The sequence below is a fragment of the Hyaena hyaena genome, unplaced genomic scaffold (assembly GCF_003009895.1).
Source record: "Hyaena hyaena isolate Hyena2069 unplaced genomic scaffold, ASM300989v1 scaffold_463, whole genome shotgun sequence".
In the NCBI taxonomy this organism is placed as follows: Eukaryota; Metazoa; Chordata; class Mammalia; order Carnivora; family Hyaenidae; genus Hyaena; species Hyaena hyaena.
In genome coordinates this window covers 1,199,360-1,212,153 of record NW_024081094.1, presented here as the reverse complement: position 1 = coordinate 1,212,153, position 12,794 = coordinate 1,199,360, and the positions used below count along the sequence as shown (strand labels likewise).

The following is a 12,794-nucleotide window of genomic DNA, read 5'->3' as shown; positions in this document are numbered from 1 at the left end:
ATTTGCCGAAAGTGTTTTCTGTCTAGTTCTATTTTTTTATATGGAGTAACATGAAGTATGCAGTATGAAGAAAAACAAGATTTGGTAGGAAATAATAAAGTGAACTTGAAAACTTCTACCTTAAGCAGACAGGATTTAAATGCCCAAAATACTAGTTTCTATGCTCAGAAATGAAATAAGAAAGGAGAAAACATCTGAATGAGATGCTCACCTGATGAATCAAAAGGTGACTATCTGCAGAACAAAATGAGAGTTCCCTCCCCCCAACTAGTAGCCTATGTTATTATATTTTGTCAACTCAGATGCATAAAGAGTTTAAAAATTTTTATAGTGGCCGCAATTATTTTAATTTATTTTAATTTCAAAAAGGATATTAGGAACACAGAATATAATGTGTCACATTTCAAATAGAATATGAAACTCAGGTCTCTCTTATTTTTCAGTACTTTAAAAAAGTTTTTAATGAAACACTACTGTGTGAGGTGTCGGAAACGTGATTCAACAAAGCAAAGTTTTTTGGTTTTTTATTTTAAGTTATTATTTTACCCATCCCTCCACCCACCCCCCTCTGATAATCATCAGAATGTTCTCTATAGCTGAGGGTCATTTACTTGGTTTGCCTCCCTCTTCCCTTTACTTATTTTTTTCCTTAAATTCCACAAAGGCATCTTACATTTGGTCAATGTGTATTATTAACCCAACCAAATAGATTAAGACCTATGTTAAGGCTTTAAGAGTCATGTCCAAATGTCAAAATTGGGTTATGCCATGTAGCGGAAATAGTGTCTTATTTTCTATTTATAGATCAACCAAAGACAATTTATAGCAGTCAAACTTACCAAAAAACAGAAATCAATGGTATGTTTTTCTGACTACTAACACGATCCATGCTTGATGGTTTACCTTAATATCATAATTGAAAAATAGGTTCCCTTTTTTGAATCATTGTTTAAGGAGATAAATATTGTATAAACCATATCATTTCCTCAAGTTTGCTAACATGAAAATACACTCTCAGTTTATTTCACATACATTTTGTAAGCTGGAGTGCTAGTTTAGGGTGAAAGGAAACTGTGCAAGAAATAACACAAGACTTGGATTGCGTACACCGTAGCAACTGGCAAAAATTTGAAAAAAAGTCTATGTCTCTTTCCTTGATACTGAATATATTACACAAACAAATGGACATTTAAAATGCAATTTAGATATCATATTTTATAGTCATCGATGATGTCAAATTAAAACAGGTATTATACACTCAATGCAGAGGTCTGAAGTATTTAAAAAAACTCAATATGTTAAATGCAGTATATCTCTGGAGAAATTAGGTATTGACTGCATGCCTCAGTGAGTAGAAAAATCTACAAAAATCCATACCACACATTGATCCAAATATTGCTTTTTAACATTACTAAGAATGTAACAAATTTTAAAACAGTATATTTGACACAGATATAATTCTCTTTAATTATCAGGCAACAAGCCCAAAATATGCCAATGTTTATACATGTTAGTTTTTATGAAGAATAAAAAATTAATAATAGAAGAGACAGATAAACCCAATGTATATTACTCTAATTTTACACTAAATGAAGCATTTCAGCCACTGAGAAAAGACCTTTAGGTCATACAAGAGAATTGAGTTTAGAAGAATAACTGCAATTTTTATAAAGCATACGGGTATACAGAGATGGAGGGCAGTCTTGGAAACGCCCATCCATCTATCCGTCCATCTCTGTAGCCTCTATTCATACCTTTGGGTTTGTAATCATACAAGCTGCCTTCCTTTCTACATAAAGTTGAACTAGAAAATGCTTAGGCGAAACTGCTGATGGGCACCTTATACAAACTCTTTCCTTAGAAAAACCCAACCAATCCACAGAAAAATGAGAGTTAGCTCTGGTTTCTGAGTATCCACTACAAAAAGTAGGAGAGACCAGATAGTCTGATCACGTTAATGGCCTCCGTTAAGTGGCTAATTCTGAAGCCAGCTTTACATGGATGCCTGCATATTTCCCTGGGCCTGACCAGTCAAAGCCACACCTGACATATAGCAAACGTTCTGACAACTAGAGGTTCTACTTCCTAGAGATAACTTGTTTTGCTCTTTATGTTTTCCTTTGTATTATCTTTCTCAGTATTTATTTGATCTCATGGCTGGACTGGTAGAGAAAAGATTTTTTTCTGAGATTAAACTACATAGTGACTGTACTGAAAAGTAAACACATGAATATTTATGAATCTGACCTTTTGCATTTACCTACAGGATTTATGGCCCTGTTTATTCTGGTTTCTAGGTATGACTAAATGATTATTTCATTCCGAATAAAATCCTAAAGTAAAATGTTTTATTTTGGAAAGTTAAATGCAAAACGTTAGGAATGAATAGTATTCAAACATTTGAGGATCTCAAACCCTTCACTTCATGTACCAGACTAAAACTGCATGCTAAAATTTCAGCAAATATACATACTTATATGCATCTATGTATATATATGTGTGTACACATGCATGTACGTATGTATATATGTGTATACTGTAGACCCTTGGACAACACAGATTTGAATTGTATGGGTCAACTTCTATGCAGAGTTTTTACAGCACAGCACTGTAAATGCATTTTTCTCTTCCTCACAATTTTCTTAGTACTATTTTCTTGCCCTAGCTTACTTTAAGTATATATTATATATATGTATATATAATACATGTAACATAAAAAACATACTAGTCGACTATGTTATCTGGTAAGGCTTCTGGTTATTCAGTAGGCTATTTGTAGTTAAATTATGGGGGAGTCAAAATTTATACTTGGAGTTTTGACTGTGTGGGGAATCACCTGCCCCTAATCCTCATGTTCTTCAAGGGTTAACTATATCTACATGTCTATCTATGCAAGATAGATATGCCTAGAAGTTTAGTGTAAATTCTATTTTAAGTGCATTAAGGGACTTTACTTTTTATAAGAACCCGGTGAAACCTATGATAAAAGTGAATTATTCACTCCAGCATATAACTTTTTAGCAAATACCAAAAATATGTCGTGTAGGTACTTCCCTGACTAACCTCCTAGGAAGTTAATACCATCTTTCTACCATCCTTCTCAGTTCGGTCTTCTCCCCAGATCCCTAGCATGGGGAAATCTGCCCAAGTCAACATGTTTTATTATTAAGGGATGAAAAACTTAAATGGACTACAGAATTAAAAATACTGTGTAAGTCATTCATGAAGACAGCATAATGAAAACACTGCCGTAAACTAGGGAATAACTGTTGAGGACATTCAGAATTACCACAGTCCAAACACTGACAAAACCAACACATAACAACTCCTCCTTCGGCAATCACCGTGGTTTCTGAGTGATTTTAAGAGTCAAAATTAGGTAGGATCAGTATTAAAGCAGTCAGTTATAGAAGTAAGTGGTGCAACCATAAGCTAATATCATTAACATAACTAGACCAATGCTCAAGAATCTGTATGATGAATTTCCAGTTACACCACTATGACAAAAGTACCGCCAGGTTTCTACAAATTCTTTCATACTAATAAATTTGGCAAAAGAAACAAAATTCATTCAGAGTGAAATAACTTTAAATTGAAAAAATATATATCAATAAGCATTTGACTCTTACATTTCTTAATTGAATTAAAGCCATGTCCCATTTATGTCTTTAAATGCTCATTGATTCATTAACAATGTGAATGGTGAAAAATTATACAATATTACTGTTTCTGAGTGATCATTACTTTTCTAACTATCCTATTCTTGGGGGAAAATATAGTGATTTCTGTTACTCTGATCAGAAATATGAAAATCAGGTAATTTCCATTCCGGAAATTTAACCTATGATGCTTCTTGGAAAGAATGTATACAACTGACACACTTGTTTCACGTTTTCATTGGCCTACCTTACACTAGGGTGGGTTTTAACTGCTCTGAAAAATGATCAAGACCCTCTATATTACATGGTCAATGGTCCTTTTAATAGAAAAGGCAATAATATTCAGTTGTTTGCACCAACTAAAACTCATCAGAAAGTATCAGTTTAGGGTAACAGTTCAACAGCCATTAACAAGTGCAAATATCTAATTGCCTCTTAGTGAGATGTGGTCCTTTCAAAGCTGTCTGTAGACTATTTGTATGGTTTAGCATATTTTAAAATACTTTTATAAATAAAGTTTATAAAGAATATAATTTTGAAAGCCAAACTTTTTCAATATTCACCATTTTTTTTTTACTAGCATAACATTATAATTGACTTTTTGTCTTGCTGACAGAGCAACTAAGAAAGTACAGTTGCATTGACCATATTGATTGTGAACAAAGCAACCATCGGTGGGACTCTGCACCATATATTTTCAATATTGACCTCCTACTTCCTTTTCCATGGCTCTCTGGGTCGGCTATTGGATTTGGACTGCAGTGTAATAAACAGCTAAGGTTTAATTAATGGTAAATGAATACAAGACATAGGTTATGACTTTAACTAATTAGGGAATTGTTGAATTAAGTCTGCCTTGGAATGCAAGGCAGTACAATCAATATCCAATAAAAGGACTATGTATGTAATTTACCTGCAAATGTGTTTCCAATACCATCAAAGTGAGTTTAAATAAGTAAGATATATGAAAGGCGACTAGGAGAGATTTCCACAAGTTAACACTTTATAGTTTCAGAAAAGATTTCCTTATTGTGGAAAGATGGTATCTTCTAAAGCTCTGATAAGGGCATGGTGAAAAACAAGAATAAATCTTCCCATGTGAACTTTTACCAAATCTGTAATGTTAACGACAGCTTACAGATTCAGTTGCTGGCCAGCAAGTTTAACCCATACAGACTAGTAATTTCCTGCCCCCAAATCTGCATCAAGTTTTGCTTACTTGACACTCTGTCACACCCTTCTCACTTGTCACGCTCCCAATCCCCTCCCCCTGTTAGAAGAAATACTCACTGGCATACAGGAATTCACTACTTTTGATAAAAATCTTGTCAGTGTTTTCACTCTGCAAACTGACTATGCAAAGGTCATTTCATGGGCCTTATTACTCTTTAATCATTCTCTTGAAACAAAATTAAGAAAAAGAAAAAAAAAAAAGAAAGAAACCTACCTACTCCCTTGTGGGCATCCACGCTGGTAAACTCTATTGTCCCATTATGGCCTTTTCTAGGATTTTCTTGATACTGTTTGTGGTTCCCATTGGGACAATATCTGTAGCAAAGTCCATAATCTGCAAGATAAACCTGGAAGACATGAACAGAGAAATGAATAATGCTTTTGTCCTCTGAAAATATAACCTTTATAATTAAGTCTTAAGAAACTGATAGGTTAAGAACAGCCTCAGATCTACATTTTATTAAACCAAATGGTGCCTGAGGATAAAATATGTACAACTGGGGGCCATAACAACTAACTTTCGAGTTTAAATCCTCACTTCATCGTAGACATATCTTATTTCTGAGTTGACTTAAATTTTAGTCCTTTTTTATTTTACTCCTAAATTCCCTTCACTCCAGGTGGGCATCTAAATATCATAAACTACAATAAGTTTTAAAAAAAAAATCTGTATAGGGACGCCTGGGTGGCTTAGTCGGTTGAGCGTCCGACTTTCGCTTAGGTCATGATCTCGCGGTTCGTGGGTTCGAGCCCCGCGTCGGGCTCTGTGCTGACTGCCAGCTCGGAGCCTGGAGCCTGTTTCAGTCTGTGACTCCCTCTCTCTCTGACCCTCCCCTGCTCACGCTGTCTCTCTCTCTCTCCTAGAAATAAATAAAAATATTTTTTAAAAAAATCTGTATTCATAAAGCTTATGGGATCTGCCTTTTCGTGTAACCCCTCCCTGAAATATAAAAATGGTTCAAGCAGGGAGAGGAGAGGAGAGCTAACAACCTGAAAATGTAAACCTAATGTTATCGAAATCTCTGTTAACAGGAATTAGAGAAATAGTGAACAGACTATAAGAGGTAAAGACTCTTTAAAAACAAAAAAACAAAAAAACACCCCACCACGTCTGTATTTAAGAAGGGAACATCAATGCAGTACTTTCGGCCTTTGAGACCGATCCATATCATCACTGTTATCTCTGTAAGTCAGTCAGAATTGCAAGCAGGGTCTCCAAACAGAATATAGATTGTTAAAAGGCAGATGGCAATTCAAGTGAATTTTTCTCAGACTACTTTTGGAGAGAGAAAGAAGGGGGGACAAGTAGTTTTCCAGATACAGCATGCAATGAATAGGAAACTGCAATGACTAGACATTTATCCTGACATGTAGTCAGAGTACAGAAGTTCCCAACTAGGTAACCATGCTCCCCCCAAAAAGAAAGCAGTATAAAAAATTTTTAAAGTTTTTGTTTCGTTTTGTGTGTGTGTGTGTGTGTGTGTGTGAGAGAGAGAGAGAGAGAGAGAGAGCTGGAGAGGGGCAGAAACAGAAGGAGACAGAGAGAATCCCAACCAGGCTCCTGGCTGTCAATGAGGAGCCTGAGGCAAGGCTTGAACCCATGAGCCATAAAATTGTGACCTGAGCCGAAATCAAGAGTCTGACACTCAGCCAACTGAGCCACCCATGTACCCCAAACCAGTTAAGAAGTTATAAACGTACTGTTTCATACGCATTTCTTTAAAATTTAAGGTCTGAGGCAACATTTCATGATATAGCTCAAGACAACAGAGTACTACAATACAACTTGCATTTTAAAATATAATACCCATTAAAAGAAAATTTAGTATTAAATGTTAGTCTAAGGTTTTGGTTTTATGATAGCCCAAGAAGGAGATAGTTTGACCTTCAAAATATAAGAAGCACAGAGTTTTCTTCATTTGTTGGAGAATATAGCTTGCTAGAGTGTCTGAAAACATGATATTTCAGTTTTGTCTCTCTCGCCCACAGACACCATTTCTCAACATGGCCTCAGAAGTAACCCTATCCCTCTGCCCTAAATAACTAGGCTCCAGGATTAGATGTATAAGTGGTTGCTTGCTTTCACTATTTATGATGCACTCATTTTAGTTCAAGAACTAAATAGTCTTCACTTTGCAAAGCAGATACCCTGAAAATATACATACTGGTAATTGAGCTACAGGAAACCTTTTAAATATGCTAGAGGAATGTATGTATGTATGTGTGTGTGTATATATATATATATATATATGTATGTATGTATGTGTGTATATATATATATTCAAGAAGCTTTTCATATAGTCATTAGTAACAAAAAAAAATCAGAACTAAAATTTGTTAGGCCTAATGCTCACGAGGCAGCATGCTAGGAGCTTTCTGCTCACTGACCAATGGCATCCTCACAGAAATCCTGAAGGTAGGTACCATCATCTCCATCGTTTTTCAAGTACAAACTGAAGCCTGGTGAAATTATGTGATTTCTGAAGTAAAACAGAGCCAGAGTCTGACCCTAGAGTCCTCCATCTCCATCACGGTCAAAGGGAAATTGTACTGGTCAAGTCAAACAGACAAAGACTACTGAATAAGGGAGAGAGATTGCTGCAGTTGGGTAGGGCTTGAATTCAACTCCAATGAAACAAAATGCAGGCAAGTTTTTAAGTCCTGGGGGTGAGCTAGTGACACGACTGGAGGAGGTCAAGAGACAAGGCTGGTCAGCGAGAGTAGGTTGTCCATTTGTTAACTGGTATGTAGGCTCCGCCTCTCTATCAGAGACAATAAGGGCACAATCCTTACTAATGACTACATTTTATTTACTTATTAAAATAATTTTTAAATTTTATTTATTTTTGAGGGAGAGAGAGAGACAGAGTTCTAGCTGGGGAGGGGCAGAGAGAGGGAGACATAGAATCAGAAGCAGGCCCCAGGTTCTGAGCTGTCAGCACAGAGCCCAACGCGGAGCTCGAACCCACAAACCATGAAATCATGACCTGAACCGAAGCCAGATGCTCAACCAACTGAGCCACCTGGGTGCCCCTTAATGACTACATTTTAAAGGGATGGCTCCCAGGTCCTTGGGAAAGACATTCCTTGTTTGTAAAACTGGCAAGAGGCTGGGAACAGATTTATGTCTCAAAGACGCAGAGCAAGAACTTACAATTTTAAGTGTTCTTGAGTAAATGCTTTAAAAAAAAAAAAAAAAAGGGAGGATAGGGCCCTATAATCCAGAAGAAAATTGTCTAAAATTTAGTCAAGCTGAGGGGGAACATTAAGGCCTTCTCAATCATCACTGTGCTGTGGGTCTCACGACTGTGGTGGTTTACTCAGTCTGAACGGCAGTGCAGGGTCCACATTTAATATAAAGACAAGAAGCTAATAATAAAGAAAACATAGCTAACCATTTGACTCAGAATGCAGTAATTCATTTGCATAATGCTGCAGTGAGCATGACAGTAAAGGTAAGTCTCAGAGACAATGATTCCACTTCCTTCGGATATATACCCAGAAGTGGACTGCTGGATCATATGGTAGTTCTATTTTTAATTTCTTGAAGAACCTCTGTACTGCTTTCCACAGTGGCTGCGGCAGTCTACATTCCCACCAACAGTGCACAAGGATTCCCTTTTCCCATATCCTTGTCAGCATTTGTTATCTGGTCATTTTGATAATAGCCTAACAGGTGTGAGTTGATTTCGCACTGTGGTTTTGATTTGCATTTCTCTGATGATTTAGTGATGCTGGGTACGCTTTTACATACCTGGTGGCAAATTGGGATGTCTTCTTTGGAAAATGTCTATACATATCCTTTGCCCACTTTTCAACCGGGTTGTTTTACTTGTTTTTGTTATTGAGTTATAGGGGTTCTTTTCCTATTTTGGATATGCTCTCATTGGATACATGCTTTATACGTGTTTTTTCCCATTCCATAATTGCCTATTCATCGTGTTGATAGTTTCCTTTAATATGCAAAAGCTCTTTAGTTTGATGCAGTCCCACTTGTTTACTTTTGCTTTAGTTGCCTTTGCTTTTGGTGTCAGATCCAAAAATCACTGCCAAAACCAATGTCAAGGACTTTTCCCTATGTTTTCTACTAGAAGTTTTATGGCTTCAAGTCTTATGTTCAAAGTCTTTAATCCATTTGGAGTTAATTTTTGTGTGTGGTATAAGATATGGGTCCAGTTTCATTCTTTTCCATGTAGCTGTTCGGTTTTCCCAGCACCATCTAAGAGATTATCCTTTCCTATATACGTTCTTGGCTCCTTGTCAATAATTAATTGACTGTATATGCATGAGTTTATTTCTGGGGTGTCTGTTCTGTTGCATTGATCTCTGTTTCTGTTCTTATGCTAACACCATATTGTTTTGATTACTAGAACACTGTAATCCAGTTTGAGTTCAGGAAGTGTGATGCCTCCAACACCATTCTTCCTTCTCAGGATTGCCATGGCAACTCAGGGTCTTTTGTGGTTCCAAACCATTTTTAAAACTGTTCTTCTATTTCTGTGAAAAAGGCCATTGGAACTTTGATAGAGACTAAGTTGAATCTATTGATTGTTCTGGATAGTATGTACATTTTTTACAATTTTAATTCTTCCCACCCATCAACATGGAATGTCTCTCCATTTATTTGTGGCTTCTTCAATTGCTTTCATCATTTTTTTATGGTTTTCAGTATACAGATCTTTCATGTTCTTGGTTAAATTTATTCCTAAATATTTTATTCTTTTTGATGTTATTATAAATGGGATTGTTTTAATTTCTCTTTTTAATAGCTCTTTGTTCATGTATAGAAATGCAGCTGATATTTCTACATGGATTTTGTATCCTGCAACTTTACTGAAATTCTTTATTACTTCTAATTTTTTTTTTTTTGGGTGCAATCTTTAGGGTTTACTGTATATATCATCATGTCATCCACAGAGACAATTTTACTTCCTTTCCTATTAGAATGACTTTATTTACTTATTTATTTTGATGAATTACTCTGAGTAGGACTTCCAGTACTATACTGAATAAAAATGGTGACCGTGGACATTCCTGTCATTTTCCTCCTCTTAGCGGAAGAGCTTTCAGCTTTTCACCATCACTTACGATGCTGGCTGAGCTACGTTCCTTCTATAACTAATTCTTAGAGACTTTGTAATCATGAAAAGATGTTGAATTTGTCAAATGTTTTTTTCTGCATCTATTTATATGATCATATGATTCTTAGTACTTATTTTGTTAATGTGATGTATCATACTGACTGATTTGCTTATTTGAACCATCCTTGCATCCCAGGAGTAAGTCCCACTTGATCATAGTGTATTAACCCTTTAAGGTAGTGTTGAAATTGGATTACTAATATTTTGCTTAGTACTTTTGCACTTACGGTCATCAGGGATATTGACCTGTATTTTTTTTTTTTTTCCCTATAGCATCCTTACCTGGCTTTGGTACTGCAGTAATGCTGGCTTCTTAAAATGAGTTTGGAAGTATGTCCTTATTCTATTTTGGGGGAAGAATTTGAAAAGAATTCATATGAATTCTTCTTTAAATATTTGGTAGAATTCACCTGGGAAGTCATCTGGTCCTGGACTTTTCCTTCTTCCTTACTAGTAATAGTTGTGTTTACATTTTCTATTTCTCCTTGATTCAGTCTTGGTAGGTTGCATATTTCTAGCAATATATCCATTTCTTCTAGTTTATCTAGTTTGTTGGCATATAATTGTTCACAGTAGTTTCTCAGGATTCTTAGAGGTTTCTTTTAATTAAAATGTTTATTTTGAGAGAGGGAGAGGGAGAGGGAGAGAGAGAGAGAGAGAGAGAGAGAGAGAGAGAGAGAGAATCCCAAGCAGGATCTGTGCTGCCAGTGCAGAGCTCGATGGGGTCTCGAACTCACAAATCTTGATATCATGACCTGAGCTGAAATCAAGAGTCAGACACTTAAGCAACTGTGCCACCTGAGAGCCCCTACAGTTTATCAGTTATAATCTCTCCTCTTTCATCCCTGACTTCATTGCCATGAGTTTCTCTATTAAAGGTTTGTCTATCTTTTCACAAGCCAGCTCGATTTCTTTGATCTTTGCGGTCTCTATTTCATTTATTTTGGCTCTGCAGTTTATGATTTTCTTCTTTCTACTAACTTTGTGTTTGTTCTTTTTCTAGTTCTTTTAGGTGTAAAGTTAGGTTGTTTATTTAAGATCATTCTTTTTTTCTGAGTGTAGGCATTTATCACTATAAGCTTACCTATGGAAACACTTTTCTCGCATCCTATAATTTTTGGTATGTTGTCTTTACACTTTCATTTGTCTGGAGGAATTCTTTGATGTGCCTTTTGGTTTTTAAAAAAGATATTTATTTAAGTAATCTCTATACCTGACGTGGGGCTCAAACTCACACAACTGAGCCAGCCAGATACCCTTGCTGTCCCTTTGGATTTGGTAATTCCTTTGATGTCCTTTTCAATAGTGGTAGTTCAGGAGCATGTTGTTTAATTTCCGGTGTGAAGTTTCCAGTTTCCCTCTTATAAATGATTTCAAGTTTCATAATGTTGTGGTTGGAAATGATGCTTGATATCTTTTAAAAAAATTTTTTTAATGTTTTATTTATCTTTGAGAGAGAGAGAGATAGAGACAGCGTGAACAGGGGAGGGTCAGAAAGAGAGGGAGTCACAGAATCTGAAACAGGCTCCAGGCTCTAAGCTGTCAGCAGAGAGCCCGACGTGGGGCTTGAACCCACAAAACGCAAGATCATGACCTGAGCTTGAAGTTGGATGCTCAACTGACTGAGCCACCCAGGCGCCCCACGATGCTTGATATTTCAATCTTCTTAAGTTCATTAAGCCTTGTTCTGTGGCCTAACATACGATCTGCTCTAGAAAACGTTCCATGTGTGCTTGAGAAGAATGTATATTCTGCTGCAGATGTTTGGAATGATTTGTATATGCCTGTTAGTCCATCTGGTCTAACATGCAGTTTAAGCCCAGTGTTTCCTCACTGATTTTCATCTGGATGATCTATCCGTTGTTGAAAATGGGGTTTTGGAATCCCATATCATTGTATTGTTGCCTATAGATGGAGTCTTTAATTTGTTAATTTATGCTTTATATACTTAGTCCTCAGTGTTGGATGCATGACTAGTGGTCTTAATAGAGAGTTGTGGGCAGGATTCAAATAATCATAAAAGGCTATTGAACAAAATGGTAAAACAAACCACTAACTCTCCTCACCACCCTATATAAATCCCCTGTATTTTTAGGTTTGTTTTTTTTTAATCTAATAATGTAGCATATGGCTTAAAATATTTATATTATATGAGAATTGGATAAATTCCCTAAAATTCCCACTAGTATCTGTCAACATTATAGATCTTGATATACAGTACCGAATAAATTTATGAGTGACTGCATTTGGTGCATATAGATTTTGGTGTAAGTAAAGTTAATAATTTGTCCCAAGTAATCAAAATGTTGATCACTTAATTTTATACAAACGAGGTCAAAGTGAGAGTTTCCATGAAGATATTATATTAGAAATACACAGTCTAGATTTCTGTTGGAGAAATTCAAGAAAGAAAGAAAAGACTGGGAAATATTATCAAACAAGAAAAGAAAGGAAAGGAAGGGAGAAAAGTTGTTGAGGCTCTCATTATGTAATAATCACTGGGCAAAGTACCTTTCACAAATTACCTCATTAAATCCAGGCAAACTCCCAGCCAGAAAGCTAAGCACACCAGTAAGTAACTTGCCCAAGTCAGAACGAGTAAAGGATGGAAGCAGGATTCAATCCCACGCCAGTATGACGTCAAAGTCCATCCTCTCTTTTTTAATACAGTTTAGAATTTGAGGTTCTATCCGTTTCTGAAATTTTGCTGAAGTTAAAAATAAGTTTAAGCAAAACTTAATCCACAGTAAGGTTTGCAGTC

At 36.0% G+C, this 12,794-nt stretch overlaps 1 protein-coding gene across 3 annotated transcripts in view; it reads right to left on the bottom strand.

Annotated features, from left to right (window-relative positions):
* VRK2 (VRK serine/threonine kinase 2) overlaps positions 1 to 12,794 on the bottom strand; it is a 100,766-nt gene that overhangs the window by 30,769 nt on the left and 57,203 nt on the right. For all 3 annotated transcript variants that reach the window (XM_039253750.1, XM_039253749.1, XM_039253751.1), the window contains one exon: positions 5,107 to 5,239. In XM_039253750.1, coding sequence (XP_039109681.1) covers positions 5,107 to 5,239 — 133 coding nt within the window. The remainder of the gene's footprint in view (positions 1 to 5,106; positions 5,240 to 12,794) is intronic.